Here is a 16647-nt window from a genome sequence, read left to right on the forward strand (position 1 = left end):
CACGTTTGACTCCCATCATCCCTAGCTCCCAGGAGCAGTGGTCAGGGATGATGGGAATTGTAGTCTCCAAACTGCTGGAGGGCCACGTTTGACTCCCATCATCCCTAGCTCCCAGGAGCAGTGGTCAGGGATGATGGGTACTGTAGTCCCCAAACTGCTGGAGGGCCACGTTTGACTCCCATCATCCCTAGCTCCCAGGAGCAGTGGTCAGGGATGATGGGAATTGCAGTCCCCAAACTGCTGGAGGGCCACGTTTGACTCCCATCATCCCTAGCTCCCAGGAGCAGTGGTCAGGGATGATGGGTATTGTAGTCCCCAAACTGCTGGAGGGCCACGTTTGACTCCCATCATCCCTAGCTCCCAGGAGCAGTGGTCAGGGATGATGGGTATTGTAGTCCCCAAACAGCTAGAGGGCCACGTTTGACTCCCATCATCCCTAGCTCCCAGGAGCAGTGGTCAGGGATGATGGGTATTGTAGTCCCCAAACAGCTAGAGGGCCACGTTTGACTCCCATCATCCCTAGCTCCCAGGAGCAGTGGTCAGGGATGATGGGTATTGTAGTCCCCAAACAGCTGGAGGGCCACGTTTGACTCCCATCATCCCTAGCTCCCAGGAGCAGTGGTCAGGGATGATGGGAATTGTAGTCTCCAAACTGCTGGAGGGCCACGTTTGACTCCCATCATCCCTAGCTCCCAGGAGCAGTGGTCAGGGATGATGGGTACTGTAGTCCCCAAACAGCTAGAGGGCCACGTTTGACTCCCATCATCCCTAGCTCGTAGGACCAGTGGTTAGGGTTGATGGGAATGGTAGTCTCCAAACAGCCGGAAGGCCATATTTGACTCCCATCATCGCTAGCTCCCAGGACAGGGATGATGGGAATTGTAGTCCCAAAACATCCCCAAGTCTGGCCATCGTTGGTATAGGGTGATATATTGATTCAATCAAACAATCATGGCATGGAATGGTGGAAGCTCTGGACCCCCCTCCATTTCCTGCGCCCCCCTTCCCCTCCCTCTTAACCCCCGCCTTGCCTCTTCCAGCAGATCTGTTGAGCTGAACGGATTTGCCGCACTCAGGGATCCATACCTGGGGGGCCCAGGGCCCGCCCCCTACCAATACCTCCCGCACCTTCAGAGCTGCCCGGCGCACTCGGCCCTGCTGCCCCCGCCCCCTCGGAGCCTCGACCCCCAGGCCTCCGCTCTCCTCATCAGCCAGCTGGTCTCGGCCGAGGACCTGGACCCCCTCGGCACCCCCATGCTCATCGAAGACGGGTGAGTGACACCCCCCTTTCTGCCTGCTGGTGGCCCCCTCAGAGCGGCACAATGGGGAGCCTTGCCACACGGGGGGGGGCAAAGCCGCTTTTGGCAAACCAGAGCAGCGCACGGAAACGCCATTTACCTTCCCTCCGGAGCGGGACCTATCAATCCACTTGCACTTTTGATGTGCTTTCAAACTGCTAGGTTGGTGGAAGCAGGGACTGAGCGACGGGCGCTTGCCCCGTGACGGGGATTCGAACCGACCGTCCTAGGCTCAGTGGTTTATCCCACAGCGCCACCCGCGTCCTTTAAAAAATGCAAAGCAGACCCGTGAAAAAGGAACCCACGGAGGGGTGGTATTAAATGGTGCGAACGCAACGTCGGCAGGCGGGCCCATAACCGGCACTCGCTTTGGTCCTCTAACCGCTCTCCCTGCTGCAGGTACAAAGTGACCCAGTCGGAGCTCTTTGCGCTGCTGTGCCGCCTGGCCGACGAGCTCCTTTTCCGCCAGATCGCCTGGGTCAAGAAGTTGCCCTTCTTTGGCGAGCTATCCATCAAGGACTACACCTGTCTCCTGGGCTCCACCTGGCAGGAGCTGGCCCTACTCTCCTCACTGACCGTCTATGGCCACCAGATTTTCGGAGACCTGGCTGACGTCACCGCCAAGTACTCCCCGTCCGACGAGGAGCTCCACAGGTGAGGCTGATGGGGGGGGGAAGCGCGGAACTGAGAAATGTTACAGAACGTTATGTTACGGAAGCACCTCTTACATCTCACTTCTTAGAAGCTAAACATAAGGCAATGGATTTCAGATGGTTGATCACTTATAAACCTCAAACTCCTGAGATAAATGCAGATATTTTGAGAAAGAAATTGCTACGGAAAGAAACATACTGGATTTTTAGATTTGTCCTTAATTTCGTCAGGTCTCAATTCTTATATCGACTTTCGTTCCTTCTTGTAATAATTTCTTACAGCTCTATTTAATATTATTCTGGTTATTCTTTACAAATCTTAGCAATCCCACCCTTTGTTTGAACTAGATGGTCTGTCCCTTTAAAAATTCTTTTGCCTTACAGTATAAAAACCTGTGATTGGAAACTCCCTTTATCAGTCTTTAACATCAGCAGTCAGAAGCTTTTCATCCCTGTTTTTGAGTTTGTTTGAAACTTACAGCTTATCTCTTATTCCTTTGTAAGTTTTTATTAAAACCCTTTTGTAAAGGCAATACTAGAATTTTTATAGCCGAGTCCTCAATTTCTTATTACTGCTGCTTGGCTCTCTTAAATAGGGCTATGTATAAAACTTGTCATTGAGGTTTTCCTACCTTTTTTGTAAACTTAGGGAAGCATTACAGCCCTGCTCTTTCTTTGAAATCATTTAAGGTTTATAATTTCTTTATATCCTTCTGAGGAAACTGATTAGTTCAGTGAAACGAGTTTTTGTAGCTGGCATCTCGTTAAGTCTTTGTTTAATTCTAGGTTAATTTTTTCCTTTAACTTGATTTTTGTTATTTAATTTAACTTCATAGTCGGTTACTTCTAGTTTCAGGGATTTTCACGGCATTTCATTATTTTTTTTGCGGAACTGAGAAATGGCACAAAACAAACGAAATGCCGTGAAAAACCCCAAAACGAGAAGTGACCTGCTAGAAACATTGCCTTGCGGAAATAAACTAAATAATAAAAAATTGGAAAGTTTAAGGGGAAAATTAGAAAAACCCTAAAATTGAACAAAGCCTTAACAGGATACCAGCTACAAAACCTCGTTTCAGTGAACGATTCCGTTTCCTCAGAAGGAAATGGAAAAATCATAAACTTTTAAGTGACCCAAATTCAAAAAAAGTGGTAACCCCCCCCCCCCAAATTCTGAAGTATTATAATCCTAGTTTGACCTAGGTAAAGCAAAACACAGTAATAAAGGATTGAGGACTCAAAAAGTACGGTTTCCAATACTGAATTTACAGAAAAGCTGAATGGCAAGTTTTAAAGAAAGCCCGGCTTAAAGAAAGCAAAGCACGGTAATAAAGGTTAATTCTAGTGCTGCTTTTAAAAAACCCCAAAATGGCACAAATTCAAAGAAAGGAATACAAGATAAAGCCGTTTTAGATTTTAAACAGACTCAAGAACGGGTTTGTTTGTTTGTTGTTTGTAGTGTCTTATAATATATGTTGAAAAGCCAATAAAAATTTTATAAAAAAAAAAAATGAAACGCTCCCATGGTCTAGATGTTACTGCTGATATTAAAGACTAATATCGGGTGTTTCCTATCACAGCTTTATACAATATAGGGTGGAAATTTTTTTTTAACAAGACAGGCCATATTGTTGAAACAATGGGTGGGATTGGTAAAAATTTGAAAAATAATAGTAACAAAAATGATATTGAACAGAGTTGTAGAAAATTATAGGTTCAAAAATACAAGAATAGTTTTGACTTGGTTCTGGCATTCGAGTGATAAAGGAACTAAAGGTGAACAACAATTAAGGATTTATTATGTTTTCAGAACGGGTTGGAAAATTGATATAGAAAGGTTTATTGTTTGGTGTACATATGGTTGTGAGATAAAATATGCGCAAAGGGACTTGACGGGAAGTCATAGTTGAAGAAAGGGTTTTGTAAAATAAAAGGGGGGGGAATATTTCCTTTCGTTGTTATCATTGTGTGTGTGTGTGTGTGTGTGTGTACATATGTGTGTTTTCGTATGGAAGGTTTGGGAGGAAATAAGACGGTAGATAACAAGTAAGCAACTCAATATTGATGTACATCATTTTTATTTACAGAAAATCATTTGATAGAAATTATTTTTTTTAAAAGAAAAAAATTATAAAAATGAACTAAAGTCAGTCTAAGCATTTAGACCTGCCCCGTCTCTTTTTGGGTCCGGCGTCGCGTCGGGACGCCTACCGGGAAAGTCTCGCCAATAATCCATAAATAGCCCCCTGTGTTGCAATATGGACGAGCCAAGCAAAATAACGCAACGTGACGGCCAATAACAACGGCGCTAAACGCTATTTATAGGCAGAAATTGCAAATGGCAAAGTCTCTAAATCTTCTTCACCAACGTGAGTATCTTCGGCGGTCAGTTTTCTTTATGATCCAGCTCTCGCTTCCATACATCACTACTGGAAAAACCATAGTTTTAACTATATGGACCTTTGTTGGCAAGGTGATGTCTCTGCTTTTTAAGATGCTGTCTAGGTTTGTCATTGTTTTTCTCCCAAGAAGCAGGCGTCTTTTAATTTCATGACTGCTGTCCCCATCTGCAGTGATCATGGAGCCCAAGAAAGTCAAATCTCTCACTGCCTCCATTCCCCCCCCTTCTATTTGCCAGGAGGTGATGGGCCCAGTGGCCGGGATCTTAGTATTTTTGATGTTGAGCTTCAGACCATATTTTGCGCTTTCCTCTTTCACCCTCATTAAGAGGTTCTTTAATTCCTCCTCACTTTCTGCCATCAAAGTTGTGTCATCTGCATATCTGAGGTTGTTGATATTTCTTCCAGCTTGGGCTTCTTTCAGTCCAGCCTTTGCGTGATAAATTCTGTATATAACTTAAATCAGGGAGACAATGTACAGCTTGGTTGTACTCCTTTTCCAATTTTTTAAAATCATTTTTATTAAGTTCCCCATTTTAACCATCCAATCAAATCGTGTTGTTCTTGTTCTTGTTGTTGAGTCGTGTCCGACTCTTTGTGACCCCCTGGACCAGAGCACGCCAGGCACTCCTGTCTTCCACTGCCTCCCGCAGTTTGGTCAAACTCATGCTGGTAGCTTCGAGAACACTGTCCAACCATTTGGTCCTCTGTCATCCCCTTCTCCTTGTGCCCTCCATCTTTCCCAACATCAGGGTCTTTTCCAGGGAGTCTTATCTTCTCATGAGGTGGCCAAAGTCTTGGAGCCTCAGCTTCAGGATCTGTCCGTCCAGTGAGCACTCAGGGCTGATTTCCTTCAGAATGGAGAGGTTTGATCTTCTTGCAGTCCATGGGACTCTCAAGAGTCTCCTCCAGCACCATAATTCAAAAGCATCCATTCTTCGGCCATCAGCCTTCTTGATGGTCCAGCTCTCACTACTGGGAAATCACATTAAATGTTCCAGATTATATAAATACGTGTCCATTAGTCCAAATATTTTGCCTAAATTGTAAAAAAAATTGGTTCAAGTTTGGTTTGGGGCTACTCCTTTCCCAATGTTGAACCAATCGGTTGTTCCGTGTCCAGCCTGGGGCCCTCTTGCATGTGCAGCTGCGACGCTCCCCACCTTTCTATACTCACGCTGTCGAGTCCGTGCGAAGGCAGCATGGGGGCTCTTGTTCCCGTGCCTTGCGGACAAGCGGGCTTCCTTAGTACCCCGTGCCCCTGTCTCCTGCTGCTGCTTCCTCCCCAGCCTCCTTGCGAGTCAGTTCCCAGCTTCACCCAAAGAGCGTGAATCTGAATTGGGTTAAGCGTCTCTCCCTGCCCAGACTTGGGGACCTCGGAACCAAGCTGGTGGAATTTCTCGACAGGGATAGTTCCTCGCAGGGGCCACCTTTGCAGCTCAATAGCTAACAGATTGAGGTTGAATCCTGGCAAGACAGAAGTACTGTTTTGCGGGGACAGGAGGTGGGCGGGTGTGGAGGACTCCCTGGTCCTGAATGGGATAACTGTGCCCCTGAAGGACCAGGTGTGCAGCCTGGCAGTCATTCTGGACTCACAGGTGTCCATGGAGACTCAGGTCAATTCTGTGTCCAGGGCAGCTGTTTATCAGCTCCATCTGGTACGCAGGATGAGACCCTACCTGCCCAGAGTGGTGCATGCTCTAATTATCTCTCGCTTGGACTACTGCAATTCGCTCTATGTGGGGCTACCTTTGAAGATGACCCAGAAACTACAACTAATCCAGAATGCGGCAGCCACATTGCTGACTGGGAGTGGCCACCGAGACCACATAACACCGGTCTTGAAAGACTTACATTGGCTCCCAGTACATTTCCAAGCACAATTAAAAGTGTTGGTGCTGACCTTTAAAGCCCTAAACGGCCTCGGTCCTGTATACCTGAAGGAGCGTCTCCACCCCCATCGTTCAGCCGAACACCAAGGTCCAGCTCTGAGGGCTTTCTGGCAGTTCCCTCACTGCACTCTCATCAGATGTCCAAGAGAAAAATAACTGCCAATCTTTTAGAAGACATCTGAAGGCAGCCCTGTTTAGGGAAGCTTTTAACGTTTAATAGGTTATTGTATTTTAGTGTTTTGTTGGAAGCCGCCCAGAGTGGCTGGGGAAACCCAGCCAGATGGGCGGCGTGTAAATAATAAATTATTATAATATTATTATTATTCAAATCAATCTTGATTACATTCCGAGACCTGACAAATTGTTACAAAGTGATGCACAATTCAGACAGCTTGCCTCCAGGTTAAACAAGCGTTTTGTTCAAAAGATTGGGACCATTGGTTCTTGCAACCACCGATAAAAACTTTGCCACTGCTAATGTTCTAGCGTTTGTCCGGTCTTCCAATAGGAACCTGACATAGTGAGCCTCTGATTTTCCTGGGAAAGGTACCAGCAAGGGTAATATCAGTTCAGTTTGCTCATATTTCGCACAGTGCAGCAAAGTATGTTTTATAGAGTTGATGTCTTGAGTACACGAGCAAAGTGTGTCCTGGTAGGGAACTCCTCTCAACCTGCCATCCAAACACTGCAGAAGGAAAGACGTTTAATCTGGCTTTGGTGAAAAGCCTACTATAATTTGGGTACAGTCAGGTTTTTAATGCAAGATGTTAACTTAAAGACATGACCATCTTCTACTCCTACTGCCAGCAGACTACAGACTGCGTGTGATCGAGATCGCAAGTCACTGTGTGCATGATCCCATAAGCGTTGCTTTAACGTCTTTAGGGCGCCTTTATAACCCAGATGATGATGATGATGATTTATTTGTTGAATTTAATACCGTCCTATACCTGGAGGTCTCAGGGCGGTTCTGGAACGGGATCTAGGATAGTTCCTGGAGGGCTGGCCTGATGCCAAACTCCCTCCCTCCCTGCCCGCCTCCCCTCTACAGGTTCAGCGAAGAAGGGATGGAGGTGATGGAACGGCTTATCTACCTCTACCGCAAGTTTGGCCAGCTCAAGATCGGCAAGGAGGAATACGCCTGCATGAAAGCCATCAATTTCCTCAACCAAGGTGATCCCCCACAGGAGACGCCCTGTCTCTCTTTTTATTTGCATTTTCAAAAAACAGGAATAGTGCGTTATATTATTATTATTATTATTATTATTATTATTACTATTACTATTACTATTATTATTATTATGGTACTTCAGGTTACATACGCTTCAGGTTACAGACGTTCAGGTTACAGACTCTGCTAACCCAAAAATAGTGCTTCAGGTTAAGAACTTTGCTTCAGGATGAGAACAGGAATCGTGCTCCGGCGGCGCGGCGGCAGCAGGAGGCCCCATTAGCTTAAGTGGTGCTTCAGGTTAAGAACAGTTTCAGATTAAGAACGGACCTCTGGAACGAATTAAGTACTTAACCCGAGGTACCACTGTATTATTATTATCAACTGAATTTATATACTGCCTTATACCCAGCGATCTAAGGGTGGTTCACAGAAAACTCCCTTCCCTCCCTCTGCCCCACTTCCAACTTCCTACCAGGTAAGCCCCGTAGAGTGCAGTGGGGCTTACCTATGGGTAAGTGTGCGTATGATTTGAATCATGGCCTCCCATTAGTCCACTTTGCCTGTGCAGAAGGGATCTGCTTCATCCCATATTTTGGGGTTCCAGGCGGAACAACAGACCCACATGGACCGTCTCCCTCCTGAACCTTACGGAAGGGCAGGTGTGCGCGTGAGAGTGGAGAGGGGCCACTTCTGTGCTCAGCCCCCAGCTGAGAGTGGATCTGGGACCTCACTTGGGCCTGGGGAATCCGAGTTCGAATCCCTGACCGTTAGGTCCAGTGGCGGACGACTCTGGGGTTGCGTGCTCCATCTCTATAGGCCGAGGGAGCTGGTGTTTGTCCGCAGACAGCTTCCGGGTATGTGGGCAGAAGGACTAAGCCGGAGCAGGGCACGGAAACACCATTTACCTTCCCGCCAGAGCGGTGCCTATTCATCTACTTGCACTTTGACGTGCTTTCAAACCTCTAGGTGGGCAGGAGCAAGGACTGAGCAACGAGAGCTCACGCCATCGCAGGGATTCGAACCGCCGACCTTCCGATCGGCAAGCCCTAGGCTCTGTGGTTTAGACCAGGCATAGGCAAACTCGGGCCTCCAGATGTTTGGAGACTACAATTCCCATTATCCCTGACCACTGGTCCAGCGAGTAAGGGGTGATGGGAGTTGTAGTCCCAAAACATCTGGAAGGCCGAGTTTGCCTATGCCTGGTTTAGACCACAGCGTCACCCGCGTCCCTACAACTTCCCTTCCACACTTTTCCTGTTCTCTTTCCGACCATCCCATTTGTTATCGAATCAATACCCTTTTATCAATTTCAACTTGGCTGGATATACACAAAGCCTGCTAAGCTATGTTATTTGTCTGTGCCGGTTCTTGAAATAGTACATGAACATTATCCATTTCTTCTTAGATTCCTTGTCTTCGTTTTCTCTTACCCTGTTCATCAACAGGTTCAAACATTTTACACTGCCATTCTTCCTTAGTGGGTACTAGATTTGTGCCAATCTTCTCTTCTTCTTCTTCTTTGGTGATCATTTGTAGCTGAGCAAGATTGTCTTCCATAAACACGGTTTTAACAATGAGTCCGTAAGTGACTGTGGAGGCCAATTCTGGACCCACACGTCCTTCCACAGTGGGGACCTTGGTTTCCAGGTGGGAGTTGATCATGGTGTGGATTTGCCAGGCGTACCTTCCTCTTAGCACGTTTCTCCCTTGCGTCCTGAGTTCGAGTGTCTTCAAAGCCCAGGACACCTTTGGTCAAGGCTGTTCTCCAATTGGAGTGTTTGCAGGCAAGGCTTTCCCAATTGTCAGTGTTTATACTACATTTTTTAAGATTGGCCTTGAGAAAGTCTTTGGACCTCCTTTGTTGACTACCAGCACTATGATTTCCATTTTTAAGTTTGGAATAGAGTAGATGCTTTGGAAGACGATCATCAGGCATCTGCACAACATGACCGGTCCAATGAAGTTGATGTTGAAGAATCATTGCTTCAACACTGGTGATATTTGCTTCTTCCAGTGATATTAGTTCGCCTGTCTTCCCAAGTGATGTGTAAAATTTTCCGGAGGCATGGATTCTTTATGGAATCTTTATGGAATCTTTCAAGGAGTTGGAGATGGCGTTTATAGGTGGTCCATGTTTCACAAGCATTTGGTAAGGTTGGTAGTACAATAGCTTTGTAAACAAGCATTTTGGTTTCCCTGCGAATGTCTCAGTCCTGAAACACTCTGCACTTCAATCGGGAGAAAGCCGTACTCGCAGAGCTCAAGCGATGCTGGATTTTGGCATCAATGTTGGCCCTAGGTAGGAGAAGTGATCAACATTTTCCAATGTTACACCATTGAGTTGGATTTGTGGCGCTGCAGAGGGGTTGTTTTGTACTTGTTGGTGCAGCACTTTGGTTTTTTGGATGTTGAGCAACAAGCCAAGCTTTTCGTAAGCTTCTGCAAAGATATTTAGGATGGTTTGGAGGTCATCCTCTGAGCGTGCGCACACTACGTTCTAGCTGCAGTGGAGGCATATAGTAGTACAGTAAACCCTTTTGTTTCTGGGGGGGACCTCTCTTGTTACTACTCCCCATCTCAAGTCTTTCGGGGAAAGTATCTTTTTTAATTCATTATTGCAAAATCGCACCTGCCAGCCAAAGTCACTGGCTGCTGCCAAAAGGAAGCAGATCTTCAAACGAGGTAAAACTATATCCCAAACTTGAGGACATTAAATTAGGACAAGCGCTGCTGATTGCAATTTGTGAACAGGAGAGGGAAATTAATTACGGCCTCTGGATTTTTTTTTTTAGTTACAGGTAGGTAGCCGTGCTGGCCTGCCGTACTCGAAACAAAATAAAAAAAATTCCTTCCAGTAGCACCTTAGAGACCAACTAAGTTTGTTATTGGCATGAGCTTTCATGTGCATGCACACTTCTTCAAAAACATTCTTCAGGGTTTTTTTTTTAATCTTTTTGCTGCACGTTCTGACGTTTAAAAACTTTCCAGCTCAGTGGGCTTAATGGACTTAATCTGAACTTCATTTTTATTCTCCTTTGAGACATATTTACTAACCGATTGGTTCAATCGGAGGAGAAGCAGAGAGAGACAATAGAACATATTTTTTTGGACATTTCTGCGAATCTGGTGGGTGTTAAAGACCATCTGGGATCTGCCCCGAGACCTCCAGGCCATAGGGTGGCAAATGAAAAAAATAATCTGTGGCCCGTTGTCGTGTTTTCTTTGATCGCGTAACAAGGCGTAAAATTCATATTTCCCCCCCCCTCCCATAATTCATAAACCATATTGTGACCTCCTCTCCCTCGCTCAGCCTGTGCGCCGGGTGTCTCTGGAACGGACATTGTAGGAACTGCAGCCCCTGTTCCCTTCGAGCGGAGCTGGGACCGGCCCTTGGCAGCTGGAATTGGGAAAGCCCCACCACAAACTTCTCTTTCTCTTTTTAATGTGATTTTTATAAAATTTTCTGTTATACAATTTCAGCTAAACATTTTACATACTTAAGATCTCAGTGACTTCCCTTCTTTGCTTTCAGTGTTTCATTCCATATCTTAGATCCCTGCATATTTTACAGAAAATATACCCATCAGTTTTCCATTATTTACATCCATCCAAACTTATTTACACTGTTGACTTTATCTTAATGCAGACAGCATTTTCAGCTACACACCATTATTTTCCGTATATTTTCCATATATTCAGTAAATGTTGTCCAATCTTCTTTAACTATAAACTCTTTCTGTTCCCTTATTCTATATGTTAAGTCTACAAGTTGTGCATATTCTGTCAACTGAAGTTGCCAATCTCCTTTGATTGGCACCTTGCTCATTTTCCATTTTTGGGCTAACAAAACATGGGCCGCAGCAGTAGCGTACGTAAATATCCTTTTCTGACACCTGGGAATTTCAGTCTGAATTATCCCCAACAGAAAGGACTCTGGTTTTGGGGGTTAAATAATTTTAAACATGTTTTTCAATTAATTATAAATCATTTCCCAATACCCTCTTATGGCCTCGTACTTTTCGCTCCTTCTGTGGGACTATGGGCCAACTCCTTTCCCTGTCCGCACAAACAGGAGAAAACAGAATTATCAACCCTCTTGCTCTCCTCCTGCCAGCTGGAGACATTGTGGGGCTGGCCAGACACATCCATAAAGGTGTGGGGGTCTGTTGGGAACACCTGCTCTTGGCTCTGGGGGGAGGCAGGGGGTTTCCTTTCCTCCCTCCCACCTACTGCTGCTGCTGCTACTACTTGCCCTTACTCTCCTACATTCGGGGCAGTCTGGCCCATGGGGGATTTCCGCAGAGTCAGATTTGCTTCACGGCCTCGCATACAAAGCCAGCGGACAGGCGGCGTTTCAGCAGCCGCACAGTGGGAAGGGCTGCCTGCCTGGGCCCAGCGAAGCGGCTGCCAGTTGGGTTCCTCCTCTTTGCCTCCAGCTTGCGAGTGGAGCCCCTGGTTTCCTTTGTGGTGGATTCAGAATACAAGACCCGCATATCGATTTTACTTGGCCCCTCCCAAGGTCTCTCTTCCCCCTTTCGCTGGGCTCCAGGTCCCATCATCTGCTGGCCACACTGGCTGGTGCTCAGGGGAGTCAGGGAGTCCGGCAGCCGTTGAAGGTCCCAGGCTCCTCCGGTCCAGGCTGTCCGCGATTTGGTCTCAGCTCCTGGAGGAGCTGCCCCATGGCCAATCAACAGAAGCTGCTCTTGGGACTTGCTTCTGGGGCCCTTCCTCTCCTCCTCGGCCCCTGCACCTTTTATCGGCATCGTGGCAGTTGGCGGGAGGGTGGGGAGTGGGGACAGGACGGGGCGGTGGTTCCTGTCCCACTCGTCACAAGCGTGGTTTCTTCTGCTCAGATATCCGAGGCCTGACAAACACCTCCCAGCTGGAGCAGCTGAACAAGAGGTGTTGGTATGTCTGCCAAGATTTCATGGAGTTCAAGTATCCGCACCAGCCGAACCGGTTCCCAGATCTGATGATGTGTTTGCCGGAGATCCGATACATTGCAGGTGAGACTCTCTCGGTGGTCGTTCTGGTTCCACTCCTCGTGAAGCTTGGAGGGAGACGCTTCTCTGCCTCTCTCCGGCTGCGCTGCCAGCGTGTGGGAGCCTCCTTCCCACCTTCAGAAGTGCAGTCCAGGGCAAGGGAGGCAGGGAGGTTGCTGAAACAGACTAGTAGCTCACCTAGCTCCTCATCCTGGAGGCCGTGGGGCCAACCAGATGCCCACCATGGGGAATCCAGAAGCAGGAGTGCAAGAGCCCTCTCCCCCTGGGGGCAGAGGTGGAGCATAGCCACCCTGAAGGCAGCAGTGTTTCTGAATAGCAGCTGCTGGGAGCCGCGGGAGGAGAGAGTGCTGTGGGTTTGCCTTTGGGGCGTCTGCTTGGCCCCTGGGAGAGCAGCCTGCTGGACTCTGGTTGGCCCCGTGAGCCTGACCTGGCAGGGCTCTTTCATGCCGCCTTCGACACGGGGCAGCTAACCAAGATTGTGTTCTTGTCTTGACAGGGAAAATGGTGAACGTCCCGTTGGAGCAGCTGCCTCTCCTCTTTAAGGCTGTTCTGCACTCCTGCAAGGCCAGCGTGAGCAAAGAGTGAGCAGCCGCTTCTTCCCCCCTCCCTCAGGAGTAAGAGGAGGAGGAGGAGGAGGAGGAGGCACATGCAATTGATGGAATGGCTGCAGCTGGGCAGTGGGTAGCCTTGCTGTTGCGGCAGGAATCTTTGTGGGGTTGGTTGCTTGGTTTCCTCTATTTTTCTTGTTCTTTTTACTATTTTCCTATGATATTTATTTCACGACAAAGTTGAATGTATGATCTTCAACCCCGTGCACAGCATTCCGTCCGAATGCAGCCATTGAGTCCTCTCACAGTTTACAGAATGTGAAGATGTTTGTTAACAGTGTTTTTTAGGGTTAGACCTCTTTTTTTTTACCAGGGCTGGAGGCTGGGGCCGATGACTTAAGACTACCTCAAGGAGAAGGTGCTGGGCTCCTCTCTTTCTGTGGGACCTGCACCCAAAGTGTTTGTTCTGTTGGGGCAGTCGGCCATTCCTTGGAGGCCGGAATCTGCTCTCCCCTAGAGAAGTGCCAAGTGCTGTGGCTGCCCCCCTCCCCCCCCCCTTCTCAATTGGCTGCCCACAGAGCACCTCAGATACACACCCCACCTGCTTGAGGTCCCTCTTGGCACTCCTGACCCAGCAGCCATTAACCCCTCACTTTACCACAAAAACGCAAGGTTGCAAGGATGATGGCTGAGTCTCAGTGGGTGAGATGGCAGCCCCTTCCTCGCGCAGTCTGAGGGGTCTGCTCTAGACTTTCCCTCGCCCTGCCCACCACCTGCGAAAGAAAGCTGGGACAAGCAGGGAGCTCTACAGCTCTGTGGCCTTTGAAGGGGAAATGAGTTTCCGGGTTCCCTCTGGACACCCCTTCAGACTGTCATTCTTAGCCCTTGGAAAGGGGCCCTCGCAAGACTCTCCAGGTTGTGACTGGTCTTTGCGTGGTGGGAGACTCTCTCCCCTGCTCACACTCAGTGGGCTCTCCAGTTCCCAGAGGCCCCTCCTCCTCCTCCACCCACGTCACACTCCTTCTTAGCTCCATGCTTCACAGATGCTCACAGCAAGAGAGGCTTCTCTGCGAGTGTCTTCTTCTAAGGCCTTCAGGCGGCGGGTGGGAGCCCCACACACTGGCTAATGGCCGCAGTTGGCAGACACAATCAGTGGCTGGAAAGGAATGACCTGAATTAGCCCATCTCACCTGTTCAGCCCGTCTCATAAGCACACGCAGAGGCAGTCCCAGTGTTGCTGCCGCTGCCAGCGCCCCCCAACCTTGCTTTTTGCTGCACCCCACTGCACCCTGTTTACATTTGGAGGCTTGGCATATTTCTAGGGGAGATCCTGATACAGGTTGGCCTGGGAAGCGCAAGTGGGAAATGCGACTGAGCATCAGGGAAACTCACAGGCCCCTCCCCACTGCCAGCCCAGAGCTCCTTTGGACCATTGGCATTTGCTTTGTGGGTGGGGGGGAATGTCACCCACAGGGCTCGCTCTCTTTGCTTAACTTCCCCACACTCAACGCTGCTGTTGCTGATACCAGCAAGGAGAAACGGGTAAATGGCCCTGCTGTGGCCAGCGCTCTGTGGCTTTTTGTGCGTCACAGACTGGTGTCACTGCCCTTTTGCTTTTCCCATTGGTCCAAGTAGCATTTGTAACCCCCCCTCCCCGCCACTTTGGAAAGCCTTCTGCTTCGACACGATATACCTCAAGGGGTGGGGGGGCGTGCAAGTGCTGCGTTCCCTATCTGCCCTTCTGTCTGTCTGCCTGTATGTTGTCTGTGTCGCAAAATTAGAAAGTGCTGCCTGCCAGGACATTGGTGTTATTTTTGTGTTTTGTGTTTTGTTTTGTTTGGGGGGGGGAGCTGTCCACAATACCTCTGATTGACCCATTCATTACCTTCTGGTTTGCTCCTTTTACTTAGCAGGGATTCTATACATTGCACAAGACTGCGGAGTCTAGCCCATCACTCGACATTTCATAGAAACCTCACAGATCTGTGGCCATGGGATTTTTCAGGACCCCTCTGCTGTCCCCACACCCCCTCCCCTCCTGCATATTTCAAAGGTGACTTGACTCAGGAAGGAGAGAGGCATTGCAGCCTGTGCAGGAGGGGGGGGTGGCTGTGTGAGAGGACGCTTTGCTGGCCATTGTGTAAGCCCCCCCCCCCCCCATTTTGCCTCCGCATTCACAGCATCCCTTCGGTGACACACAAAAGCCTCTGTTTATCTCTGGGAGCAGGGAGAGCCAGGCTGAATCCGGGCGCAAGCCAAAGGCTAATGCAGTGAGCCAGAAGGTAACTCATTGGGCTGTCGTTAATGCCTCCCGCAACCAAGCCCGCTGACGGCTTATTTGGTTTTGAAACAGGGTAAAGTGAATGTAATGCTTTGCGGACTCAGGTATTATGTGAAGAAAATAGGAACTGTAGCTTAGAGACGTAGGGACCGTAGGTCACTCACTTAGATGGATTTGTGAATTTGGTTTGAAGGACGCTGTACAAAGGTTGGAATTCTCTTTCTGTGCGGTCTTTTGTTCAATGGTCATTTTGCAAAAACAAAAGGGGGAACTGTATAATAACGTGCTTAATGCTGTGCGGGAGAGGAGGGGGAGAGGAGAGCTCTGCTATTTCTGCTTTCTCCGCTGCTGGGGCCCAGCAGCCCACCTGCCACAGGGAGATCCCTGCTGCAGTTTCTCTGGGCTTTTTTTTTAGCATGATTTGATTGGTTGAGTTTATTTGTTTGCTGCTTTTCCACAGTGAACTGAGCCCAAAGCAGCCTACAGTATACCAAATATACTGAAATAAAGAGCATGTCAGTAAAAAACCCCAAAATGACAATAGTCCCAGCAATTTGGCAAACACAGAATAAATTCAATTTTAACCCCCCCCCCCAAATACCTAGGCTTATTAAGTACACAAAGACAAAATAGAAATGGAAGTTTACTGGCAATAAAGTTTCTTACTGCCCTTCCAAAAAGCCTGGCTTAATGCAGTCTGGAGGTGGGGGGCAGGTGGCATATGGCTGGCTCCCACAACCTTACTCCAGAGGAGGCTGGCAGCAGCAAAGGCCAAATGTCGGGGAGGGCAATGATGGCAGGTCTCTCCCCAGGCTTTCTGGAAGTACCAGTTCTGGAAGCACTTTCTGGTGCAGGTCTTCCTGCAGGTTTCCAGCCTATTGCCACTCATTTTGAAAGAGAGAGAGAGAGAGACTGTTAAGTCCCTCCCCCTCCTGCACCTGAGCACCCCAAGAAAAGCCACCAGGGCCACAGCACAAGCTTCTTGGGCCCATTGTGACCAGGAAGACCCCCAAAGGCCGCCCAGTTGCCGTTCTCCTCCTCTCCCCCTTCTTCCCCCAGCTGAGCAGGGAGGCTGGAATTCCCCTTTTGCCCTTCAGTGGCAGTCCTTCAAACCAACCTTTCATTTTGTTTTTGTTTTGTTGCTGTTTATAAACTTGAACTACTTTTTACCTTTAAAAAAATATTTTATTTCTAAATAGGAAAACAACCAAAAAAAGGGGTGAGGCGGAGGGGGACCCATCAACGCCGCCCCCCGCCCACCACTGCGCTGCCACCGCCTGCTCCCCGCCCCCTGCCTCCGCCAGTTCTGCAGCCGTGAGTCTGGGCAGAGCAAGGTGGCAGTGGCCTTGCCCTCTTCCTCAGGCTTTGACATGGCAGGAGGGGAAGAGGGGGGGTGGCA

The 16647-nt window shown here is 48.5% G+C and overlaps 1 protein-coding gene across 2 annotated transcripts in view; it reads left to right on the forward strand.

Annotated features, from left to right (window-relative positions):
* NR6A1 (nuclear receptor subfamily 6 group A member 1) overlaps nt 1-15840 on the forward strand; it is a 44498-nt gene extending 28658 nt beyond the window's left edge. Inside the window, exons 7-11 of one of the 2 annotated variants that reach the window (XM_053373341.1) lie at nt 1041-1271; nt 1698-1952; nt 7294-7415; nt 12270-12422; nt 12916-15840. In XM_053373341.1, coding sequence (XP_053229316.1) covers nt 1041-1271; nt 1698-1952; nt 7294-7415; nt 12270-12422; nt 12916-13004 — 850 coding nt within the window. In that variant the 3' untranslated portion in view covers nt 13005-15840. The remainder of the gene's footprint in view (nt 1-1040; nt 1272-1697; nt 1953-7293; nt 7416-12269; nt 12423-12915) is intronic. The other variant, XM_053373342.1, reaches the window with a different exon arrangement.
* The last annotated feature ends 807 nt before the right edge of the window (nt 15841-16647 follow it).

The sequence above is a fragment of the Podarcis raffonei genome, chromosome Z (genome assembly GCF_027172205.1).
Source record: "Podarcis raffonei isolate rPodRaf1 chromosome Z, rPodRaf1.pri, whole genome shotgun sequence".
Classification (NCBI taxonomy): domain Eukaryota; kingdom Metazoa; phylum Chordata; class Lepidosauria; order Squamata; family Lacertidae; genus Podarcis; species Podarcis raffonei.